The sequence below is a fragment of the Ptychodera flava genome, chromosome 8 (assembly GCF_041260155.1).
Source record: "Ptychodera flava strain L36383 chromosome 8, AS_Pfla_20210202, whole genome shotgun sequence".
NCBI lineage: Eukaryota > Metazoa > Hemichordata > Enteropneusta > Ptychoderidae > Ptychodera > Ptychodera flava.
The window spans coordinates 34,266,512-34,293,794 of NC_091935.1; the positions used below are offsets into that span (position 1 = coordinate 34,266,512).

General features: G+C 39.1%; 1 protein-coding gene across 1 annotated transcript; it reads right to left on the bottom strand.

The window, feature by feature from the left end:
- LOC139138082 (zonadhesin-like) lies at positions 1 to 27,232 on the bottom strand. The gene is made up of 40 exons (XM_070706306.1): positions 27,181 to 27,232; positions 25,448 to 25,501; positions 25,008 to 25,238; positions 23,898 to 24,134; positions 23,498 to 23,671; positions 22,828 to 22,962; positions 21,496 to 21,738; positions 20,751 to 21,029; positions 20,373 to 20,609; positions 20,062 to 20,124; positions 18,952 to 19,266; positions 18,420 to 18,650; positions 17,804 to 18,088; positions 17,190 to 17,426; positions 16,867 to 17,075; positions 16,653 to 16,760; positions 16,022 to 16,171; positions 15,781 to 15,910; positions 15,464 to 15,631; positions 14,531 to 14,733; positions 13,276 to 13,453; positions 11,501 to 12,628; positions 11,175 to 11,288; positions 10,503 to 10,714; positions 9,997 to 10,104; positions 9,243 to 9,398; positions 8,457 to 8,625; positions 8,043 to 8,219; positions 7,605 to 7,810; positions 6,968 to 7,142; positions 6,640 to 6,753; positions 6,205 to 6,293; positions 5,573 to 5,644; positions 4,893 to 5,004; positions 4,313 to 4,440; positions 3,817 to 4,026; positions 2,849 to 3,004; positions 1,816 to 1,945; positions 1,488 to 1,520; positions 1 to 1,310 (listed from the first exon to the last, which is right to left on the bottom strand). The coding sequence occupies exons 1-40, from the start codon at positions 27,230 to 27,232 to the stop codon at positions 1,039 to 1,041; spliced, it is 7,680 nt and encodes a 2,559-aa protein (XP_070562407.1). The 3' UTR covers positions 1 to 1,038.
- Between the last annotated feature and the right edge of the window lie 51 nt (positions 27,233 to 27,283).

The window sequence follows — 27,283 nt, forward strand, 5'->3', positions numbered from 1 at the left end:
ATACATGAACTTTTATTCCGATACATGAACTTTTATTCCGATACATGAACGTTTATTCAAATACATGAAATTTTATTCAAAAATTAAACACTAGCTATTGATGGGTAACATGGCCAATAGAGTTGGAATGGGTCTACCGAAGTCACTGTTTCAAATACTCAGTTGTCGCAATGTACATCATCAGAAGGCAAATCTCATTCCGTCTAAAGAAATTTAATACAATGAGCAACAGCCATTGACGCTTGTCTACCTCAACAAAGTAGAACTCGTTCGCCAACCGTGGTAAACACTTCATTTAAGATAACTATACAGTAACACGTAGGCGCCACTCTCTTGGCCAAAAGTCAGCCTGTACCACGTAAGCTCATACTACCTATATAACGTTCCATATTCTTGTATCCCACCTTAGTTCAATCCGTCGATCATGTTATCAAATGTCGCATAATGGCATTTTAATCCGCTTAATGCAGTTTAATCTCTTCAAATTCCCCTGCCAATTGTCCGTATATCACAGTTCATTTTGTAAATTCAGGTCTCACGAAAGCCGGCAGTATAGCAAAGGAATAATCTAACGAGGTGATATTAGATCCAACCTCCTTATCGTTTCGGTGTGGTTTCATGATAACAACTGATAAAATGCTGCTGTTTTTACAGTTTATCACAGTCCCTCCACCACACTATGGATTAAAAAATATTTTGATTCATCAACTTTACATCATGTGTATTAGAGGGCAGAGAATGTGATCGTGAATTAAAAAAATGACGACACACATTTATCACAAGTTTACAAATACTATAAAAGCAAAAATATCAAGTTCACTTCGGCTGCAATTTCTAAACATATCTATCATGAAAACCAATATAAAGATTATTCTGTATGCTCTATGGACGATTCAGGTAAGTTGAAAAGTACTCATTTTGCGGGGACGGTAACCAAAGAAAACGTAAATGTACATTCATTTGTAGGTATGCATTCACTGGGCGACAAAAAATTAAACAGGACGCAATAGCACGAGTAAATATTGTATAGACCACTGACTAGCAAGGTCTATCTTGATAGGGTTGGTAAACTGGGTTACAGAAAGAGGTTGAACCATCTTGTACCGCAGAGTCTATCTCCATATCTGCCGCTCCTCCATCCAGATACGTCGCAGGGGCATATTCGTTTGTTTCCTCGCGGTTTCCGGTTTGAAACGAGTCCCTGTGAATTCGGTATCTTCGGCTTCGACGGTACAGTATCACGCCAATGACGATTAGAATCGCTGTTGTTGTAACGACCAGCAGTGTTGGAAGAAGCCAGGATACTGTCCCTGTAGTGATCAAACAATATCTGTCATGTAAATTACGATACACGTATATTGGCAATGTGAGGTAAACATTAGGAACATCTGAGAGCACGTGTTTTTACGAAATGTTCATGCCTTGATCTGAAATATATTGGTTTGCAATTATAGAGTATCACAATAACGTATGGAAATTTTGAATACCTGATTCGGTTCCTTGATCCGCTGAGTAGTCGGCTGAAAAAACAAAAATCCCCTTTTACGCATTTCTGTAAAATATACTGAGCGTTAATTTGTATTCACTTATGTGTCTGTACCTCATCGAATTACGTTAAAAAACAAAGTTTGCAACGCGATGCATCTATTCTCAGGCTTGGAATACACTTCAACGCGATAATGTAAACCAGTTAATGCTTGGTATTACTAGGGAACAACAATATGACCATGTATCGAAGGAGAATAAAAACTCCAATGCACGGTTGGCTATCGGAACCGTCTTCTAAAATGGAACACTTTATTTACGGCTACTTACAGCTCACATCAACGTGTTCCACCATAGCAAAGGTTGCAGAGAGCGTGCCGGCATTTCTGTCGCGACGCAGAGCCTCGTTGATGTCATCCACAACAGTTACTGCCCCATCTCTAACGGATGTCTTCTGTTCCTGTAATTAATCGTTGAGATTATAGCGACTTATGTTCTTTTAGGTGATATGCCCACAAAATAGTTGTTAATTTGCTTAACCCTCTGACCACCTCGTGTAATTCGGACAAGACAGCAAAAATTACAAAAATTTACCAAACTTTGCATTAATGTCTTTTTTGTAATGACAACAATCGCTGTTTTAACTTTTCTTTAAATCTTCATGTTAAACTTTACTTTGACTCCTCAGGGTGAACCAACTAAAGCTTGCGTGATGCTAACACGGACAACATCTGGCCATTACATTTCTGAAAATCTGCCTCTGCCTTACGAGTACGGCGCCACAATTTTTGACACCGTATTTCATGATCATCATAAGCGCTGGCAACGGACAAGAAACTTCATAGCGAAGGTCAAAATGGATTGATGATCCCGGAAATTTCAGGCAAAAATAAAGTCCGACATGCACCGCCCCTATACCGTTTCGTGACGACTGGCAACTGAAGTTGTCCAAGTTGACAGACTCAGTCTATAAAATGATGATCAAATAATGCTTGCCAACTTTACTCGAGATGTAATTCACTCAAATAAGCCTGCAAACAGAGCTATGCACTCATCGAGTGGCGAATACAAGCACTCGTACAATGGTATTCTCTAACTTATTAGAACAAATACTTCCAAATATTTACAATATCATGGTTGGCCTGCACGAGGTTCGAAGTCAAACAAGTCACGTCAATAACGCTATCGACGAGCACGCTTAATTTCGTACGTAACAAGAGTTCGAAACTTCAAAGTAAGCATTAAACAAGATATAAGTAAGCTGAATATGAAAGCGGGCCGGGTGAGTTTAAGTTAGACATGAATTGGCGTGCATTTGATGTGAACAAAGTGATTTTAACCCCGTGTAGTGAAATTTACTCACGATTATAATTCTGAACGCGTTTGCAGAATTTCTGCGGCGGCGCCCTGTGGGTTCGGCAGAGCTTTCACAGTCAAAATCACTGCACTGGGAAACACTTGGTACGGAGCTGAGAATGTAACCAATAAAGTCTTCACATACGTGTGGTGTTGACGAAACCTGTGAACGATGAGGAGACTGCGTCATTATGAAAAAAAAATCACACAGAGAGCTTCACAGACTCAAGCCATACTTGTATAAAATATTTCTAATTGTATTGTTGTCATTCGAGTGCCTGTATGCAGGCTAATACCAGAAAATGACATAGAAAACCATGGAATTTTATATGGTCCTTGATATCTGACACATACAATGAACTTGTATTTCTTGATTTTTTCTTCCTCCCCATTTCGGTGTGAGGTTACTTTCAGTAATCCTTGTATTTCTGCTCTGACTGTAGAAGAGATTGTCTTCCCTTTCAGCATTTTATGTTGCACCAGGAAGTCAAACAAATCAACACTCACATAGTCAAACATTAATTCCAAAAATGCAATATAGCAAATTGTTAGGGTTGTGTATAACTTTGGTAGTTGAACACTGTTGAGGGTTGAACACATCAAAAAAGCAAAGCAAACCCGACCAGTGGGGTTGAGAGTGGAGCGTGCATTGACTAGACACAAATGAAAATTTACGGCCTAAAATGCGTCTTCCATGTGACTTAACCATAGTCAGTCAGAAACTAATAGACTTTGTTGGAGTTTGAGTGTGTACAACCGGTTTACCAGAAACACACACGATTTGGTTTATTTGTTTGCTAACAGTTGTAGGCTCTAACAAATTATCCACTTCGTACAAGTCAGCCTGGCAGATCTGAAGCTCCATATTGAACGTTGTGACGAAAGCCTACATTAAGTAAAGGACAGACATCTCAGTGAGACTGATGTGTTTCACGCATGCTGCGATGTTTCAGCGCTACGTTAGTTGGTACTTACGAATGTGCTGGTCATCACGTCCAGTGCAATGCAATTGCGATCCCCCTCAGGTGTGCACACATCTTGGCTTAAATGAGGGATTACATGATCACCAAGGGGAATACAAAATCTGAGACACTCATCACCATCGCAGTCGGGGTCCACTCGTTGGCATGTACTGCCGTCTGGACAATCACCGTCGTGCGAACAGAGACGCCCACCGTTGTAATACTGTGGACGATATACGGACAGTAAAAAACTTACATTGATTTCAATATACTGGAAACCAACACTGAGAGAAATTGAATATTGCGCAAATATATTGCTTTTGAAAGATTCATGTGACAAAAATTGTTGTGTCCGTAATGCTTTATCAGTATAATTTATCAGGCTTTTTGTGCATTCTTTTTATCGTAAACATCACCGCCCGTAAGATTTTATCAGATAAGATAGCGGTCTATGATAATGCGTGCCAGTGGGGAATAATTGTTTTTTACGGAAATTGAAATCTTCTTACTGAGGCTGACGTTGATAGCACGCATTCAATGGTACCAGCGGAGCAGGTGCACTCCCGACAACCGTTATCATTGGTCTCAAACCATTTAAGTCCAGTCTTGTACAATACGCCGTCACGTAGACAATGACCTGTCATGAGAGACATAACCAAGGTTGGCATGGGCATTTTTTGTGAAGGACGGGTCCGAGTAAATCTCAGTAAAAAATCAAGTGGTTTATTCTCGTCATCATCCGAATAACAGACAAATAGAAACTCTGTGTTTTTATTTGTCTGTGTCCGAATGCACCATTTGCCAATTAGGATTGGCCTGATGTCATGCAACGCAAGGGTACCATCGGTTATGTTCAGGAAATGCGGCATACCTTAATATGAATCGGCATTTTTTCCGCTTCAGAAAAAATGAATCTTTTGGCCATATCATAGCGTTAACCTAAGAAACACTGACAACACATCGTGATTCAAGTGATTTACGTACTGCCATTTCTGTGAAGAATAGTTATATTAAGTCACAGCTTATTTGAATTCTATGAGTCCAACGCAAAAATTGCTCAACAGTATTGCGACATCTTCGGCCACTCACCATCGGTTACATCTGCATTGCACAAGTTACCAACGCAACAGTGGTGGCAAGCGATATCATTTTGGCCATCACGGCAGCCAGTGTCATCGGCGTCTTCCACCGGCAAACACTCCTTCAGATATGAAAATAATTAACATTCGGGTTTAAGATTGCGAAGAACGGTGGTTAGGTGCTTATAAATCACTGTGTCGTAATCATCCGAATGCACCAATTTGCAAATTAGGATTGACCTGTGTCGGTTCCTATCTCGCGAGGTTATCTTTCTACCTCCTGACTTTCGTGTACTTTGTCTCTTACAGAGATAATAATTACTAACCTAAGTGGCGTTGTACAACACACATCCAAAATTTATCTCTCTTGAGAAGATAGCCGCTACATATTATATTATGGATAAGTGAGATGGATGATTGTCGGTTTTTTAACATTTCGCAAAAGACGGTCATTATTTTCGTGGTTTTAGTGCTAATGATAAAAGTTAACTTTCGCACCGTTGACAACATGCCATGGTTCGCCATGAATACGTGCCTGTTCGCCCATCTTACTATGTCGAGTCTTCCGTGAGACAAACCAAGAGGAAGGACCAGTTTAAAGTCCCATACAACTACAGAAGTAGGATAAAAAATTAACAGATGGTAGGTCTACTCTACACGGAAAAAACCGACAAATAATCTAATACATACCTTTCCTTGTTTACATCCCTTTGAGAGCACGGTGACGCCATCGACATTGTGCAGTTCAGTTCTACAGGAAACCTGTATAGACGTCGGTAAAAATGGAAAGATTTGGATTGAGAACAAAAGTTTTCCGATAAGACTGTCTATGACGTTGTGTTGTACTCCAAATATTTTTTCAAACTAAACAATATAAAAAAACCTCGGTAATTAATATGTCTCAAAGGTTTTAATGTAAAAGACAACCAAGTCGACTTCCTGGTAGCTGCATGGAGTAGAATCAAAGTAGTACTCATTTATTCGTAATCGAACAATGCATCACAGATCATGCTCCGCTTATCCGTGTTAATTCCCAGTCATCTTATTTTTTGTGAGTCAGTTTTCCCCTTGTTACAGAATTGTGCAATCAGTGCAGCTGCCACGTGGACAACGGGCTGTCTGTCAGTAAATATGTCTATTTGTCTACTTTCTATCTTTTCATGTGATTCCTCCCGTCTGTCCAACGATAAATGTACCTCTCAGACAATCTACCTTATTTCCCTGTGTCTGGTTGTAAAGTAACAGCCGGTGACAACTTGAAAGTTCGACTCAAAATGAAGTCCAGGAAGAAGTCATACTAAGCTTTTTTATGTTTGACTTACCTGATCAACTGAACACACTTCAACATTTTTATTACATTCATCGTTATTTCTGGCGTTTTTACATGAATAACACATTCTTCTCTCTGGACCTGCAAAAATGTACCATCTCGATCATTTTTTTCTTTATAAACAAATCCATGAACTGTTTCACAGGTCTCAATGTTCATTTAAAGAGATTATTACAGTAATTAGAGCATCACAATGTTGGTGGCATATGTTCATATAGGATAGTGTTGAAGTAGTAGCTGCGGAATTTCATCTGGAAGCACAAAATGATGGTTTAACATGGTAATCGTTTATTCCAGCAATAGAGACTTGTTCAATTAAAAGAAGAAAATCAAATACAAAATGAACATTGAAGGACGGTTTTCTCTCTTCATGACAACAGATCAACTCAAATGATCATATCTCTACTAGATTGAAGATACCACTTACTTTCCTCACAATTCTGTCCGTAGAATCCTCTCGAACAGATACACCTGTATCCGTTGGCATGATTGACACATTTTGCTCCATTTTGACATGGATGTCTATTACAGGAAAGTATTTCTGGCAAAGTAAATTAAACAGACAAGAATTGTGACGTGTACCGCCTCCATCTTAGATCGCACTAAATCTGTCAGTATTTTCATCCATACCGTCTGTTAGCTTTCTATGCATATAGTTACTTTCAAATTAAATCACTCACTAAGGTCATCTAGGAGGTTCTCGAAAAAAATGTTTTATCACTTTATGTCTGAATCCAACTGAAAACACCCCCTACCGTTACAATGGAGACCATCTCCGCTGAATCCATCCTTGCAATGACAACCGTGTATGCCGTCCTCTTGGCCACAGAAAGCATTGACGTCACACCTTATGGCCACGCATTCGACAACGCCATCTTCCTTACAAATACACTCTTCCTCACATTGCTCTGAAATCGCGCTGTTTCCATACTGCAAGGGAGAAGAATGCCAGTCTGTGATTTAATATTTCATAGCTTTGCCTGTAATATTCTATTAATCAGTGACACAGAAGTGTGCGTAATATAATTGTTTCCTATTAATTGTCCTTGTGCTATGGTGAGATTTTGAAAAGCGAGTTGATTCACGATATTGCACCAGTTGCTTATCTATCCTTAATTTTAAAAAGAACAAATTCAAACATGAAGAAGTTAAGTAATATAAAGGATAAACAGAATATAAAAGTACAAATATACCAAAATAACTTTTCTTGAGCGCCAAAAATGCAAGAAATGAAATTGTCTACTTGTTTAATTACCTGCACGGTTTGATCAACGTTTTGTTAATATGTAGACAGAATATAGACATAAAATATAGATGGTAGATATGGTCTATTTTGAAGGTATCACTAAGGGTCTATAGGCATCGTCCTCGATTAAAGCAGTTTATACTTACCTCTATTACCTCTTCAAAATGTTGGCACGGACACTGGCTGGCGGCGACGCACTCTCCTGAAGCACCAATTACTTCACCCTGCGGACAGACACAACCCTCGACCAGACGCCTCTCCGGGCACTTATAGTATGGCCTTTGGTCAGCACATGTCGACTCGCACGATGAAGCGCTGATATTATACACTCTGCCTTCGCTGCACGTGACGGCTATCACAGAAATGTAAAATTGTACTTAACTTTGGCCCCAGTGCATTTAAACTTCCTGCAGGAATTCGAATATATTGTCTGATTTGGCAACATGCACGAAGTCCGTATTATACGAGACGAGTCCAATAAAGAACTTTTGCCAGAAAAGGCATCAAGAAGGTAGATACATGTAAGCTTACTACTAACATCGGCTGCAACATTAGACCTGTCATAGACCAAAAATCTCACTTACGGCACAAATCGTCGCTCCTCCAGTCTACAGGAATAAAATTGTCCAGACAAGCTTGGCCGTAGGCTTCAGCATTCATACACAGTCCCTGTTCATCGGGTAACTTGGCACAAAGGTCAAACACACAGGCACCGAAATAGTCTCCAGGATCAACCTTGGCATGACAATCACCAAAGGGACCTACAAAAAGATAGTGTAACCCGTTAGATAAAACGCTAGAACAGTTTACGTTGAGCTTGAATTCGATGCACTGCAAGCTTTTGTATCTGGCGTCACTAACGCTAGGTTACAGGACAAATGATACAGGACAGATGTCATATCCACCGATTCAATCCAGGCATTTCTGGAGCACAACATGAATTATTCTTTTTTCCGATTAGTATTTTCTCATTATAGGAAAATTTTGTCATGAAATACCATTTTTGTCAGTGATCAACGAGCACAGGTCATGTGCCTCTGTTGCCATAGCGATGTTCTTTACACAGGGATTACAACCTCCGGCGTCTGACTCGCATTCTTCGGGGTTAGCAATCCAAGAGTTACCGAACATAGCGGCTCTGTGTGCGTGCTCCATATCAGTCGGAATCTAGATAAAAAGTGATCAGAGAAACTTTATAACAATCCGGGCACTCTACAGTATTTTCGATTATACCCGCGCAATATGATTTGTACTCAGACAGAATTTTTGCACCTTTCAATCATTTCACATATTTCCTTTGGTGAAAACGTAAATTTCTCGTGATCAAAGTCAATAGGTACGTTTTGCTAGTTTTGTAACCAAGGTCATCACAGACAAAAATTTTCAACGGAAGTAATCCTTCAACACAAATGCAGGAAATGTGCTAGGTTGATATTGTTCTGCTTTCTTTTAGTTTTCAGTGACTTTGTAAAGTAAAATGTCTTTTGTCTCATATTTAAAAACCCATAGGAGCTTTCAATCAGGTCGATTTACAACGTTGAATTACATAATTTAAGTTAATCCAGTCGGATCACCGTGATCAAATGGAATTTCCTTTAAAATACAATAGACCTTGATTGTCGAAACCTGTGTCATTAATAAAACCATAAGTTGATAAAATACGTCATTTCCCCTCGATATTCTAATGATCCAAATTAATGTACAAACAATATTGTTATGCACAGTGAAGAATATGGTAGGCTATCGTGTATTTTGCCTTACCAATGCAATTACAATTCACTCACAATTCTTTCTTGCGGATCCATAAAGTCATCGTCTGGGTCGTTGTTGTAGTTGCCACAGAGACCACGTACCAGACCTTTGTAGGAATCGGGAACTTTGACGTCAGCATAGTGACCACCGTCCCATCGGACTACCAGACCAAAATCAACAAATACGCTCTGCAATAAAAAGACGACAAACTCATGATCTGATATTATACTAAATTATATAGACAGTAGTTCATTATATCAGTCAAGGTGATCTGTAAAGTCAACCGATGTTCATCGCCACACTATTCAAACTTGAATGAACACGATTGGAACTAATTTGGGGTAATTGGATGGTGAAGCAAGGTCGTTTTAACCGGCAAATGTAAGCTCATCTGCTCTTCTTTTTGAGTTACACACTTGTTTGTATGAGTAATTTGCAATATTGCAACATTCAGCTATATGGCACCTAACACTTTTGAGAAATTTAAAAAATATGAAGATCCAATTATCCCAAATTAATTTCAATCGTGTTAATGAAGCAATTACTGTTATTGCTCCTTCTAAAAGCTTGGTGCTTTCCACTCTCACGAGCACCCACGGACCTTGTCAAGTCCCTCCAGTGGGGACCTTGCCACGAAACCATCAGAAGGACTGTACCACTATTTTTAGGGGTGACCGACAGGTGTGCAGGGCTGAATGTTGCTGAATAAGCGTGCAAATGGAAGGGCGGGACTTGACAAGGTCCATATCACTTTCTACTGTTATGAAAACCATGTCCTTTACTCACTATGTATTTTCCCGTTTTTCTTATACTTATTTCCGATGATACTTCATACGGCAAGACAACCTGAGATCCTTGTACAGTCACGCCACCATTTTGGACTAGTCGGATTTCCTGATAATAAAATGAGAAGTTAGTAAACATTGCAGCGTCCAATTCCTATTATGCAAAAAGTGTAACAGAAAATACACCATATATTATATTTCTCAAGGTACAACTGTAAATATAGATATCATTCAACTTCATACACAAAATGTTAAAAACAATCAAAATACGTACTCGATGCCGTGTACTGGATTCAACTGTTACCATGTTTGTAGAAGGAGGTGCTATGAGAATACTATTATGTTCTTTGGAATCCTGTTCTTTGGAACACATTACCTAAGTCTCTATGTATTTTAATCATACGAAATACATATGATATATACGGAGGAGGATATGACTATTTTTGTTCTTGAACTATATGACAGATAAACATAGAATATTCCATTAACTGTATAAAATAGCCATACCTGCCCATGCACTACCAACACAAGTTCCTGCGTTATACTCATTGTTTCGCCTTGAGCTTCAAAAGGTTTGTTGTTGGTCAACACTCTGAACGATGTCTTTTCATGTGACGCACTTTCAGTCAAAACGTAGACACAGTCTCCCTGGAAATCGTACTTTTCGCCGTCATAGGTTATATAGTGTGGATCTCCCCATACGGAACAGACAGCATACTCTGTGAAAATCAAACGCAATTAAAATAAATAAACAAAGATTAATTTGAAAGCATAAGAATTGCACGAACTTTTCAATTATTGTTGAGGGCATTTTCTTTAGCGTGCTGTGTGTTGAAATAATACATACTGTATGTTTAAACGTAATTCGAGATCGGTGCGTGTTCGGTTCTTACAAGTGTCTCTGACTGTGTAATTAAAGACTTCGAATACTATAGTTTGGTTTCAGAAATTGAAAACAGAAACCAACTGAATGGCCTTGGTCCCTCCTCCTCCCTCACCCCCTCTCCCTGTCTGCTCTTTCCAACGGACATTATATCTATAAAAGCCATATCATTGAGAATTATGAAGTGATGAGCATGTAGTATGCCCATTGATGTTTTACATGTATTCACCTGCCAGACTTATAGATTTTCGAGCACACATACTTCAGTGTACTTTGGTTTTCAAGTTAAGCTTTACCTTGTTGACAGTTGATTCCCTCAAATCCTGAAGGGCAGATACAGTCATATCTTGCAACACCTTCGATGCAGTTACCACCATTCTGACACGGATTACTACAGCATTCTTCAATTTCTGCAATAGAGTAAAAACCGTTTTATGAAATTGCTCACAAACTTGTACAACATATACCACAGTTAATATTTAGTAATAGAAGTATCTCCTCCTGTTGTGTCGTTGATTGTGATGGTGGTTGTGGAGAGAAAAATGCTTTTGTAACTGAAAAAGGACTGTTAGTGCAAACAAATCCTCTATTTCAATAGCTATATTCTGAATGACAATATTACCTGCACAGAATGTCTGAGTAATTGAAGGATTCCACTGGCCATTTTCACACTTGGAGTATCCTTCGCCGTGCATTTCATACCCACTTTCACAGGCAAGTCTCACCGTTGTGTTAGCCTCGACAGGGTAGTCAATAATCTCTTCCTGGTAGCCACTTTCGGGTGAACCAGGATCTTCACACATAGGTTCACAAACGGGGAGCAAGTCCTCGCCCCAGGTTCCGTCCTCTTGGCACACCATAGCCTGATTTCCCCTCAAAAGGAAATTTTGATCACAGCAGAATCTTAAAATGGTACCAGGCTGCACTGGGTATGTGTGGTCATCTACCTGTTTGCCATTGTCAGGTGCACCCGGGTCGGGACAGCCAAGCTGACATGATGGTAGCGGATGATTCCACGAACCATCTACACAAGTCAGCGTTGCTTCCCCAAACAATGTGTAACCTTCTTCACAGTCGTATGACACTGCTGTTCCAGAGCACACAGGATAATCGTCACTGCCTAGCTTTGTGCCACCAGATGGAACACCAGGATCTGGGCAGTCTCCTAAACAGACAGGCAGAGGATGTGTCCAAGTGTGATTTTCACATACCGTTGAATATATTTCAATACAGTCGTACGTTACTGGGTCATGTAAACTGAAGCCTTCATAACAACTAAAAGAAACTTCAGTACCGTCCGGCACTGGATACTGATGATTATCTCCTTGCTCTCCATTTACTGGTGTACCGGGATCTTCACATCCATGTAGAGGCTCACATTTTGGTAGAGGGTCGGTCCACTGTCCTTCAACACATGTAGTTGTTCCACTGCCAACAAGTACATGATCTTCATCGCACGCGAATGTAATACTTGAGCCAGTGCAAACGGGGTACTCGGTATCTTCAACTTGCCGACCTTGATCAGGAGTTCCTGGATCTGTGCATTCTCGTTTACATTCGGGTACAGGGTTTGTCCAATCACCATCTTCACACTCAGTTCTTGCACTGTCAATGCATGTTTGGGTATTTGGATCGAATAACATGTAACCAGTATCACAGAAGAAGACTACCTCTTCTCCATTAGGAACAGGATAATCATGATCATCTTCCTGCCCTCCATTCTCTGGTGACCCTGGGTCATCACATTTACCTGAATTAAAACATAGTACATACACACTTATCTAGTAAAACAAATAACAACGGTAAATTCATAAACCATGTAATAGTTACAGGTTCTTGTATATTTCGAACATTTTCAAGTTAATAATTTAAACTCAACCAATGTCAAAGTGATGATTCTAAATCGAGTGAAGTATTCCCGGTAAGTTACAGAAATTGTTGAGTATATCAAGAGTCTATTCACCCTTGTGTTACCCAACGGTTTGGAAAAGATAATTATGGACGATATACTACAACCTTTGAGAATATTGCTGATACATCGTCAGGTCTTTTGTCTACAAAACAAACTTAAGAAGCTATGATTACATTGAAGCTCGGTGGCTAACATGATTGACAAGCAAAAGAAAAACAAATCTCGTATATAAAAGTTGTCTACTTTTGTCTTTACCTTCTATGACCCGAAATAAAGAAATTATAAGTGTTGCAATTGATTTGATTTAAAGAGTTAAAGGAAATTTTTGTGTATAATTACTAAGATGTTGAATTTACTGATGTTATCAGTACGTAAATAAATAAAAAACAAACAAATACATCAATAAGTATAATAATCATCACCATCACCGCCAACAAAAAAATAATTAAAAAATGCAACAAAAATGATAAAACTTATAAACTCACGAGTGCATTCTGTACCACTACCCTCATACAATGGCTCATCACAGATACATTTCCGTATTCCATCTTCAATGGAACAAGATGCATGCTCATCGCATTCAAGAGGTGTGCAAACCATTGCTCGACTCTCTGTGCAGTTACAAATTTCTGAACATTCTGGATTTATGACCACGTCTCCGATCTGAACAAAGGCAAAATTGTTGATTTCATGAAGGGGCTTCATTTGACTTAAAGGCTGATGAAGTTTTATCCTTATCTTCAAATGGCATTGTCTTTTCAACATTTTCGTGCGTCATTATTGCAGCTAATCAGACAACGGACAATAAAGTCGGCATATGCGAAATTTCAAGATCGAAGAAGATATATATCCCAGAACCCGATGACTTATGAGCATTTACGCTTTTGAGTAAATATGCTTTGAAATTATATTATCATTCTGATTGGTAGCTCTCGTAGTAGAGGACCGTCCGAGGCGTCTGCAAGCAGCTCACTGATACGCATGCGTTACTGCAGTTCAATAAGCATAAACCTCTTGATGGTATGGTCGCCGCCATTGCAATCACATGATTCCTGGTGATCATTTCGTGATCGCACATCATGGCTCAGCTCTTAAAGCTCTTACTTTGAGGAAAATTTGCAAGCAATAAAGTTATAAAACTAGTTAATTAACTGAAAAATCGTAAATAAATTAAAAAGTATCGATATTGTATTGTCGTTTTGGATTAAATATACTACAATGTTTGAGAGCATTAGCCGTTTGTGCTACTCTTCCTCTGGCAGCCGTCTTTTCTCAAGGCACAGCGTATGCTGCAGCTAGGGCTGAGTAGGAGGTCTGTCATCGAGCTGCCCCGCACGTATAGCAAAAGAGACTGTGAAGATTATCAACGCACGCGTGATGAAGAGGAGTATCTTAAAAGTATCTTGTGAACAGTCACTTTAGCGAAATCACACATCTGCGCGAGCTTATGGATTCATCCCTAATGTGATATTATGACAGGTCCAATAGAATGATGATTTGTGCCACTACATTGTGCTATGCCGTATGCAAGTTCGGAACAGTCAATAATTCTGACCATCAAAACGTAACTGTAATCAGTTTTCGAGATCCGGATACACATATTAATTACCGATATAAAAATGATATATTTACAAGTTAATACGGAAAGGCACATCATATGATTTCAATCAGCTCGTATTCAAGAATTGTTTGTAATGATTGGTGGACAAAGACAGAACTTTAGAAGTCACATGTACTTACAGAATAATATCGTCCGTATTGTTCACAGCCACACTGTTCAGGATCGACGCAATCATTACCGTCCATCACTTTGCCACTCGGACAGAAGCATCCCTCGATACAGTCATGGTTCGGGCAATTCTCGCTTGCTTCTGGATCTACACAGGTATCCATACAAGGGGATCCGCAATGTCTATATTCCATGCCATTTGCACAATCCATTGCTGCGGCAAAACATGGATGATTTGACAATGATGATGATGTTGTTGTTGTTGTTGTAGTTGTTTATAATGATGATAATGATGATGATGAACACAACGACCGACGACGAAATCGACAACTATTATGATAGTCATGGTCAAAGCACATTGAGGTTTTCTTGAATGAAATCTGTCTATGTCAGTCTCTGCCTTAGCTTCTGGCTTTCAACGTAAACCGGTTTTTAAGGATTCGCGAACTGAATTGAAAAATGAAAGGATGCGTTGGAATATTAATAATCAGAGTTATGATGGTGTATAGCCTATGTTAATGTGTATCGTTGTGATCATCATCATCATCATCATCATCATCATCATCATCATCATCGTCATCGTCATCGTCGTCGTCGTCGTCATCATCATCATTAATTCATTCATTTATTCATCAATTCATTCACTCATACACACACACACATACATACATACATACATACATACATACATACATACATACATACATACATACATACATACATACATACATACATACATACATACATACGTTCATTTCTTCATTCATTCATTCATTCATTCATTCATTCATTCATTCATTCATTCATTCATTCATTCATTCATTCATTCATTCATTCATTCATTCATTCATTCATTCATTCATTCATTCATTCATTCATTCATTCATTCATTCGTGCATGCATTCTTAGTCACGCTGTTTTCCACAGGAACAGTCTTTACTCACGACAGAAGTCTTCATTTCTCCAATCGTCTACTGGGACAGCATTCCCTGCACAAGTGTGAGCATAGGCTTCCATCGCGGAACAGTACTCGCCAGACGCACAGAAGTCAAATAGGCACGACCAGTAGTACATGTCAGGTGGAAAAGCGTCATGACAGGCGGCAAAGGGACCTTAACAAGCGAAAATAATATTTAGAACTCATGTAAAGCATTGTGCGAACTAAAGTTATCCTAAAGATAGTCATTTATCAATAATATGCAAAATTTAAGCACTTCTTATAAAATTGTTGTGGTGTTGTAGGTAAGAGGTATCATTTTACCTGATGGGTCAACAATGATGCTACACTCGTCTTCGCCGTAAGTTGTAGGACAGACAGGATTCGTTGTGTTTGTTGATTTGCAATCCTGTGTAGCAGCCCAGCTATCACCAAACTCGTTGACGTCATCTGTCTGTTTCAAAAAACATTACTTTTATCAGTGTCATACATTTTCAATTGAAGTGTTTTGCCGGGAATAAATGGTTTTTATATCCAAAAACTGCAAACACTGGCGAAAAATTACCTCCGTGCCTCCTGGTTTGATGTATCCAGTATTTCCATAAGTACCACACAGACCACCAACATTGAACTTGTACGGATCAGCTGGCACTTTGACCTTTGCTTGATGATACCCGTTGTAACTCACGTAAAGACCAAAGTCGGTTTCAACAACCTATGGAATAATACCAAAAGGAAATATAATTGAAATACAGAAATGTCTTGCAACAAGAGCAAAAGACCATGGAAAGGGAGCAGAAACGGGAGCAATGTATGGTGTAGCATCACGGCGTAACTCATTTACATATTAAAATTTTGATGCTTGCAAAAGTATGCTGAAATTTTGCCGTCTTTTTAACTATCTGATCTGCATTTATTGAATCTGTCCTGTTTGCTTGTACTCTATTATACTGTAAGCGTCTCTGAGAAATTTTCAAGTGGATTTTGGTCGTTTTGTAGAATAAATCATAATATAATTACGACACCTCAGATCCTACAATTTTGACAAAGTATTTCTGTCAGTTGCACCTACCGATTGCTCTACATGACATGCATTTTTATACAACATAAAACTGCCACAAGACAGGATGATCATCTTCCCAATAAATATCTCAATCTGAGAAAATGAGTTGGAGCAGGAAATGATGGTTACTTACTGCCATTGACCCGCTTCGGAAGACGTAGGCTCCTTGAACAGTATATGCCGGCAGTTTTACAAGAATTCCATCGATAGCTACCCTGCCTCCTTCCATCAGTGTAATGAGCTGCAAGGAAAAGGTTACGTTAAGTGGTTAATTGACTGCGTGCAAATAGATAAATATACACAGTAGAAACCTCGCAAAATTCAAGAAATATGGCTAGTACACTTACCGTATCATAGATGGTGACGTTGACCTCTTTGGTATTTGAATAAGCAGGATTTGATTCCATTGGTTTGTTCAGTGCTGTCACGGTGAATCCTGGTGACACGGACTCGCTCGTGGAAACCAGGATGTAAGTACACACGCCTTGGAAACTGTAGTACTCGTTGTTGAAGGAGATGTAGTGAGGATCACCATACGCTGTACAAACGCCACGTTCTAAAATAAGAAAGGAATCGATTTAATGTCTGCATCATGGGTCAGTTTTTCGGCCACTATGTGTTATGTTTGCAGCAAACCATATCCAACATGATTTGCCATTATGGTTATTACCTTTAACAATGACGTTGAATTCACAGCTATCGACCACAGCGGCACTTTCAATCAATGTGTACTTGACGACTGTTGTTCCGATTGGGAATGAATCACCGGGTCGGTGTGTTGACGACTCAATTGTACTCGCTCCAAGGCATTCTGTCTCCGGTTCCTCCCACCAAACATTGGCATGATCAACGCCGTCCGCATACACTGGATCCGGGTTGCTCGGGCAGGTAGTGTAGGCTGGGGTGTCTACAATAAAGGTCATCGAATACAGTAGCTGATAAATATGGCGGTCAAGGATTTTTCGAAAAGAGTCACAGATTATATAAGCAAAAAATCATCAGAAGCCCTCTCTCTCTTCTAGCAAAACAAATAAAAATAAAGCAACAAGCAACATGAACTAAAGCATGTACATTGACCATGCATTTACCATGAGTTCCTCGACAAAAACAAATAAATACTAAGCAACAAGCAACATTAACTAAATAGAAAGCAATACATATTGACCATGCATTTACCAGAAGTTCCTCGTCAATCACTGCAGACTTTTTCAAATAGTGTAATGTGATGCAAATAGTGATTACACAGAATCAGATTGTCTTTGCAAAAATAATATCTGTACGAACCAGTTGTAGAAAATGTCAGCGACATCGCTGCTGCCTCATCGCCTTCTGCTATGCTAACAATTTGGTACAGATATGTTGATCGTCTCTCCAAGTCGTTGGCAAGACAAGATGTTATAGGATGGTCACTTCCGCACAGAACTTTCATGTCACTTTGTCCGAGTACGTTTCCACGCACCTCGTATCTCTCAGGGTCTAAACCGATCCCACTGGCCTGCCAACTTAACACAGCCGAAGTGCAACGCGGATTTGTCTCTATTGTTTCATAATCCACAGGAACCAATATAACTGTGCCATGTAAAATTCAGAAAATTTTAGATTTTATATTTTGTAAGGCAATAGTGTGTGGCACTGTAATCAATTGTACTTTCATTAATCCGGCTGGTAACTGTCAACTTTGTCATACAATCTTTAAGAGTATCAATTTGTCACTCATAATGGTATTGCCTTTATCGTTGTCTGACCATATAATTGATGCAAGAAGAATCATTGCTCAGACTATTTTAATATTAAACCGATCAATAAAAAGATTTTATCAGTGCAGGCTAGGGAAGAATTCGAAAAAAGTCGCCTCCATTTGGAGGTTGAACTACCGCCAAATACAGATAATGGTACCTACGTTCATCACAGTATATGCCACCATACCCCTCGGGACAGCTGCATTGAAAACCAGGATTTAGACGTATACATAATCCTCCATTTTCACAAGGATTTGGATCACACGGGTCAGCTATATCTTGACAATCCTTTCCACCGTAGCCTTCCGTACAGTGACAGGTGTAATCGTTACCATCATCACAGCACGTGCCATCATTTTGGCACGGATTCAACGCCTGCTCGCAGATATCATCTAGCAAATAAAAGTAAGAATTCAAGAAAAAGATCCAGCTGTACTCTCGCAAGTTAATTACGAACTGCTGGATCATCTAAGAAGTAGATAAACGATTGATGCTACATCTGTATATGCGAAAGCATATCATGCATAAACTTGGCAGAAGGGACTGATCACGCTTTTCTTAGTCCAATACTTTTTTAAGCATATGTTTAAAACTTGTCAAAACATTTGAAGCATAAATAAACATTCGGAATCAACAAGGTGTTCAACATAATAGGGGACCATTTCAAATTTACTATTGAACATAATACCATACCACTGATCAATTTAATTTGATCTGCTATGCCACCGACGCCATCTAGAAGGTGTAAGGTGATTTCGTAAAATGTTCCTGTCTCGATCATTGATACTGTATAGACCATTCGGCCAGTAAATGGGTCGTATAAGTTGATTAGTTCACTTTCAAGCAGAGTGATTTCTGTTACCCCCTCTGTGGTCGCAGGTAGTACAGTTATGGTATACCCAGGCACGTAAACAGGATCGCCGTTCATCGACCAACTTATTGTGATGTACTCGCTACATCGTACATCAATGGCAGCATCGATGAAGGCGCTTCCAGACTGGTGAACCACTGTCGAGGACAAAATTGAATGATATTTTGACAAAAGAAATTCAATAGATAAAGCCAAAAAAGGCCAGAGTATTTTCAAAACAATGCCAAATAAGAAAAAGTGGCGTCACACATACGTTTGTTAAACCGAGAAAGTACATAAGATTTACAGACTTGGCTGCTTATCAGTTCAATACGTGAAGTACCGCCATTTACAAATTTTTTAATTTTCTAATATGGGGCAAAACTAATATTTTAAAGTGTTTCTACAACGGGATGTGGGTTCAAAGAAAAATTATAAGCCCCGAAATGTTGTGGGCATCAACTTTTCCTGTGAAAGTCTGAAGCTTTTGGAAGTGTAACATTGCTGGTGGTGTAATGTTAGCCTATAGTGAAGCTACGAAATTCAGTATATGGAATTAAAGAAAACCGTATTTAAAAACATTTCAAAACAGAAACTCCACATTTATGCAGTTGCTTTATATTTTGTTAAGAACTACTAACAAGGTCTGAAAAACTGGCAGTGTTGCCGTAAAATTGCATGTTCACGTTATCTGGAAAAGAGTAATGATAAAACTGAACACATTACCTTCTGCTGTTCAGCATTGATTCATGCATCTCAAAAAACTAAATATGATATTAACCTAATAGGAAGTTCTTTAAAACCAAAACCACATTACATGTAATACGTCTAACATGCCCACTTATAGTCTTTGCAGTGTGTGCAGCCATAGCCTACAGGGCAGATACAAACAAAATGAAGATGCTGTGGTACACAGAGTCCATTCTGACATGCGTTTGGATTACACGGCTTACCATTTTCGCTGTGCATCTTTCCAGGAGTGCTCTCGCCAGTATTGCTGAGACCACTGACTGATCCTTACAAAGAGAATAGAAAGAGAGATCATCATGACTTAAATGTGTTAGAAAATGTTGTTTTATTTGCCGAATATGTTTATCGGTACATGGCAATTGCACGTTCACGATGTAAAACTTAAAGTAGTTATGCCTGGAAGACACTTAGCCAATTAGAAAGGCAAATACGTTATGCTAAAAAGCATTTTTTCATACAAAAGCCTGTATGCCATCATTCAAGTTCATTTTATCACATTCAATGCGTGGCTTACCCTCGAGAGTGACATTGAACTGGCAGGTATCGACAACGCTTGCGCGCTCTACCAGTCTATACGAGACCACAGTTATTCCCAAAGGAAAGAAATCCCCTGGAGAATGCGTCCTTGTCAGAATCGTGATTTCCGAGAGACATTCTGTTTCTGGTTCATCCCACCAAACTTGTACTTCAGTTTCTGTCCCAGCATCGACAGGGTCGAGGTCATCGGGACAAGTCGTGAACATTGCATGGTCTGTAGTACAATATATGGACAAAATTATTATTTGAGTTAATTTGAAATTTGTTCACACCAAACAAAAAACCAGCGAACTAAAATAAAATACACTCGCAAATAAAAAAAATCAATGAGGACACTGTGTGATCAGTTTCTCACCTTTCAATGTAAATGTTTCAACGTTGTTTTTCACAGTCTCCTGACCAGAAATGCTAACAATCTCAAAAAGGTAGGTTGCACCTCTTATTAAATCGTCTGCAAGACACGATGTCTCTGGAAACTGACTTTGGCAAAAGAACTCTTGTTCGCTGTGACCAAGTTGAACTCCCCATACTTCATACCTCTCCGGCTCCAATCCGACACTGCTTTCTTCCCATGTAATTAGAGCTGACGTACAACTAGGTTCAACCGATATTGAATGCACAGGAACTAGAACCACTGTAGTAGTGAAAGCATGAAACAATGTTTAATTGAAAATTAGAACACATCGATTCATAATGATCAGATCGACAAAATATACGAGTTCGCCCTTGAGTAGACACTAATTGAGCGAAAATGTTAAGCAGGGGAACGCAAATATTTTCGAAAATACAGACTTAATATAATACTAAAATACCAGACCCGAGTGAAGATTATTGAAAAATAAATACTTAATAAATACAAATATTTCGACGGAATGCAAATACTATACTCTTCCTAACCTGTAGGGTATGAAAGAAAATGAGTTTCAATTTGTCTAACTTTATTATAATCCTTTGACGCAACGCAGACTCGAATCGTCGGCTCTACTCACATTTTTCACAGTATGTGCCTCCATAGCCCCCAGGACAACTGCAAACAAAACCAGGATGCGTACGTACACATAGACCACCATTTTGACAAGGGCTTGAATCGCATGGGTTACCCCCCTCGTAGACGTTCACATAGAACTTGCATGTGTCGAGAACCTGCTGCATTTCCATCAATTGATACGTGACTTCAGTTGTGCCGAGAGGGAAGTAATCTCCAGGTTCATGTGATTTCACTTCGATGGTGTTCTGTGTCAAACATTCTGTCTCTGGTTCATCCCACCAAACTTGTACTTCAGTTTCCGTACCAGCATCGACAGGGTCGAGGTCATCGGGGCACGTAGTGTAACTTGGTGTGTCTGTGAGGAAGAAAACGAGGCAGCACGTAAGGGCAAAAGCTAAATCCGAAGTGCTAGGCGTACCAATCTCATCTTACATATCAGATCTACCATGACTGATAATACAGTCACATTTTCCTTAACTACTTAGAACAGGAAACGTGTTCGTATTTGACAAATACAAAAAAAGCGATAATCAAAGTAACTATTGTAGTCAAATCAAAGTAACTATTGTAGTCAAATCAAAGTAACTATTGTAGTCAAATCAAAGTAACTATTGTAGTCTGGCTCCACAGATAAAGGGTGCGAAACAGGTACTCAGCCCTTCTATGTGATGTATTCGCTAGAAACCTATGAAGATATAACACCATTAAAGTATATTTTTGAAAGCCTACTAGACATTGGAAAATGTTGAAATTAGTATTTTTTTATCATTGTTCACATAAATCAATAACCATTCGAAAATAGGTCTTTACTTTCACAATGCAAATGTTGCAGTGATGTCGGAGGTCAAAATTATCACAAAACCATTGATAGCATGATGAACTCTCAAATCATGTCATAGAGTTCATTTCTGTCTTATGTTTTTCGTTACGAGCTCTTGAGTGTGTTAAACTACCAAGGATCAATCACCCGCCAAAAATAGGAAAACAGTTTAGAGTCTCAAACACAAATCAGAGACATGCTTTACAATTTTTGTACCACGACTGTTAGATCACGTATATTTATACGAAAACGCCGCACTATCTGCACAGGGTGGGCGGGGCAATTTTTGAGAGGTTATCTAAATTTGCTGTCATACACTCACAATGTATACAGCCATTACACAATAAAATCAAGGCATTCACCAATATCTGTGATTTCAGAACGTATATACTTTAACGGGGTTACAAACTCATTTTTTGAAAAGAGGATTAATGTCTTTAAATGGCCAGTACTTGTCTTGGAACCTTCCTCTCACCTGATAATCTGAACGTTTCAGGATCACTTTGAACGCTGTCTAATCCTTCAATGCTGACAATAAAAACAGATACGTTGATGCACGTTGTAAATTGGTGGCGAGACAAGATATTTCTGGATGTATAGAGGCACACAGGACCGTCGTCTCACTCTGACCAATAACAGCGCCGTGTACTTCATATTTGTATGGTTCCAATCCAACGCCGCTTTCTTGCCAACTTATCAGTGATGAAATGCATCGTTCTTCAACGTCGATAGTGTCTGTGTCGATAGGAACCAGCACCACTGAAATGAATTGAAAAAAGGGAAAGAAAAAAAGAACTATGAATGGACAGGTTGATGGAAATGCTCTCCCTGCATTGTCGAAAGGTTACTAGTGTTACTGTTTCTTTGTTAAATACGCTTGTATATCGATAAATAGGAATTCGAAAGCGCTGCAAGTTGGTGAGCATTCTATTAGTCATTACATGAACTGTATTTGCATTCTTGTTATACGACGTTATTGTTCCTTCGAAGGATAATATTCTTCCTTCTTTTCATATCAAGTGAAATTATCATTCCATTCGTCAAAAGAGAATTTAAATTGTTTTAAATGAATTTCCCTAATTTAAGAGACATAAGCACAAGCCATTCAATTTTTTGCGAATTTTGTTTGAAGGTGGTCTCTATGTTTTGATTCACGTTAACAGTAAATTTTGTCCACTCCTCCTTATTGACATCATGATTTACAGTAAACAGAACATTGAAATTGGCAGGCAAATGAGTGGGATGTCACAGTGAACACTCAGAGCACACTAATTCATTTATTGAACACACTTACAGTCTTCACAGTACGTGCCTCCATACCCTACAGGACAGCTGCAAACAAAACCAGGACCCTGCACAACACATAGACCACCATTTTGACAAGGGTTTGGGTCACAAGGGTTACCTTCTTCGGCGTAGTTTAGGCCAAGAGTGCGCTCGTCAGATTTTCTAATATTACTGACTGATCCTTGTAAACAGAAACAGAAAGAGTGATCATTATCGTTGGTGTGCAAGCAAAAGTATTTTGATGCCGCACAGATTTATCTCGACATGACAATGTCACCACCACACTGTAAAGCATTCATAAATTATACCTTGGAAAGGTAAAATACGCCATGCTAAGAAGACTCAACGTGCGAAAAGTTTAAATGACGTCACTCAAATCCCCATAATCGCGTTCATGAATGACTTACCCTCGACAATGACATTGAATTGGCAGGTGTCGACAACGTAGCCTTTTTCTAGCAATCTATACATGACTGTAGTTGTACCAATGGGGAAGTAATCTCCAGGCCCGTGCGATCTCTCTAGTAGAGTTTCCGGCGTCAGGCATTCTGTCTCTGGCTCATCCCACCAGACTTGTACTTCAGTTTCCGTACCAGCATCAACTGGGTCGAGGTCATCGGGACAAGTCGTGAACCTCGGATCCTCTTTTTTGAAAAAAAACGAGAAATCAATGTAAAGTCGGGCACTGCAAACATTTCGTGAAAATCAATTGGATATTGAATATTTTATATCCTTACTCGAAATGGACGGAATTTATTCAGCATTCAGACCGGGAATAACTTATTTGTTTCACAAAAACTGTCAAATAAATGTAAATTTGTAATCTTGACTTTAATGTTGAAGTCACCTGTTAATGTGAATGTTGCGACGTCACTCTCCACGCTGTCTAACCCCTCAATGCTGACAATGGAAAAAGATACGTTGATGAACGCTGTAAATTGGTGGCGAGACATGAAGTTTCTGGATGTACACTAGCACACAAGACCACTACCTCTCCTTGACCAAGAACAGCGCCATGCACTTCATATTTGTACGGTTCCAATCCAACACCACTTGCTTCCCAGGTTATGATGGCAGATGTACATCTAGTTTCTACTTCTACCGAACGAAAATCGACAGGAGCCAACACTTCTAAAGGAAGAAGCAAAGTTGAAATTAAGTCCGTTTACGGTAATCTATGAACAACGCCGCTGTCACTGAAGTTTTGCAAATCGTAAATATACTCACCGTTAATTTAAAGTAAATAAGTCAACAAAAATGGAAAATGCCCAGTGGTTCTAACAATATGCAAACGTCACATCTCTCGACTGCTTTAATTAAACAAAGCGATTTAATTTCATCATAAACACTTGAGCTACTATGAAGAACATTATTTCAACAAATAGTAAATATCCCTGTCCAAGTAATGTGAAAGACACAAATGTGATTCTCAACTGGTAAATTACATCGTCACTCCAGTTAAGACAACTGCCAATGTTTGAAATAAAGGTCATGCCTTGCTTGAATATAATGCATACCGTCTTCACAGTATGTGCCTCCATAGCCCACTGGACAGCTGCAAACAAAACCAGGATTCTGTACAACGCATAGTCCACCATTCTGGCATGGGTTGGATTCACACGCACCACTTACTTCTTGACAATGTTTTCCGAAATAGCCTTGTGCACAATGACACACATAAGCCGTGCCTTTCTCACAGCATATACCACCATTCTGACAGGGATTCCATCCTTGTGAACATAATTTACCTGCGTTAGAATAAACGGATTGTCAAGTAAAATGAGATGTACACTCAGGTGGCCACATTCTCCGTCATTCCCATTTCACATCCACGTGAGTCAAAGAACAATTTTCGTAGTTAATAAGAAATGACAGAAACTCATTGCGGTCGAGAGAAGCATGTGGGTTTTGCGTGTAGTCACATTGATTTTTGATAGATTATGGGCACAGTGCTTACCTGTGCTGTTACATATCTGCTCTCCGGTCGCCTTATTGATAATAACAGACCAGACTGAGGAGAAACAGTATACAGTGCACAAAAGTGTTAATTACGAATGAAAGTAAAATGAAAAATAGAGCAGATATTTAACTTAGGTGAAAGTACGTTGTCGAACTGAAAAGTAACAAGTCCAGCTACATGCATGAACTATGTGAATTGACTTTGCAGTCCGTCCTCATACATGTGGTTACTCAACTTTAATTCTTACTGTACCTGTCTGATATGTATCAAAGTGAACAACAACGAAATGCTTTCCTCGGCTGTGTATCATTTTTTATAGTGTAAGGACGGTTGGCAATGAATATAGAGTTTAGATTATGAACCACCGTAATTTCACGCAGAAAGCTTGAAAAAACTGCAAACGTGGAGGAAAGAATAGAGGACTGGTATATAGAAATACAGTACATAAAGATAAGAGAAAGTTTCAGGATAAATTCTCAATCAGCAACTGACAATTTGGAATGCGGAGTTGCATAGTGCAGACGATGCCAGAACAAATGAATAATATATGAAACGACCAGAACAAACAATAAGTCAAATCAGACCAATCAATGCCAGGCATGTCCAAACTCTGAAAGAAAACGCCTGGTTCTTTGATGTTTTACTTTAATTATCATGGAGGCATCATCGTTGAAAGCTATCAAAACCAATTATACTACAGCTCAGTGCTCTATAAATGGCATTCAACTTGAACATATAGTAGCCAGAATTATTACATTTCAGAAGCATCATGTTCATATCATTCAAGTTATCCGGAAATTACGGAAGTATCGTTATCTCTATGTCAACGTCATATTCACAATATTGTGGTCATCACTTAAAATAATTTCATTGGTCTGGCCTTCCACATCTGAACGAGTTGGCCAGTCTGTATGTCTCGAGGCGAACTTTCCGTACAACTTATAACCTAAAGCTCACTGCTATTACAGTCATGATATAAAAACTGTGATGATATGGCGTTCAGCGTCGCTTCTTCAGTTTTGCCAAATGCCATCACGAAGCCAGCCGTTGAATCAAAATCGATATGTCGCTTTTCTAGGACAAGAAATGCGGTCTACATCATAAATCATGACAGTTCTATCGATTTTCACGTCACAATGCCGATGCTGATCATCGGTATCCAATAATTAAGCAATAACTTTAACCACGAGAAGTATCGTTATCAATTTCTGCCAAAGCTTCTGGGTACGAACATTCGTCTGAAGCACAAATATTTTGAAACAAGCCAATTCAAAGGAATGGCGAATAACAGAGATCGTAAATCACTTCAGTTTCCGATTGCATGAATAAGTTTGTCGTGTAAAGTCTCGAGAACGCCGAGTAATATTCGACACAATACAACAACTACATAGCCACATGTTTTAGCGTAATCACAGATAGACTGAAAGGGCATTACAATCATACCATTTCCTTGTTGTCTGGTCAGCAGGATTTGTTTATTGTACTCAGTAATATTTAGCTATGTTCGACGTAACGTATACATCCTACTCACTTCAAGTATATCATCACTCACCCGATGCTTATAATCGATTATCGCAAGAAAAATGTCCTAGAATTAGTTGAATCTAACTGTAAATAGCTTGAAAAGCACTGTGATGACCAGTTTAATCAATCTGATAAACGTAGACTGAACGATGTTAAAAAATTACAATACCAATAAATAAATGCAATGTGGCTTGTATTAAACTTACATGCACCAACTAGGCTGATGAGCACCACTCTTGAGATGGCCGAGGTATTCATGGCCTCCTCGTCCAGCAATTAAAAATTGCTGTGTATCGAATGATATATTCT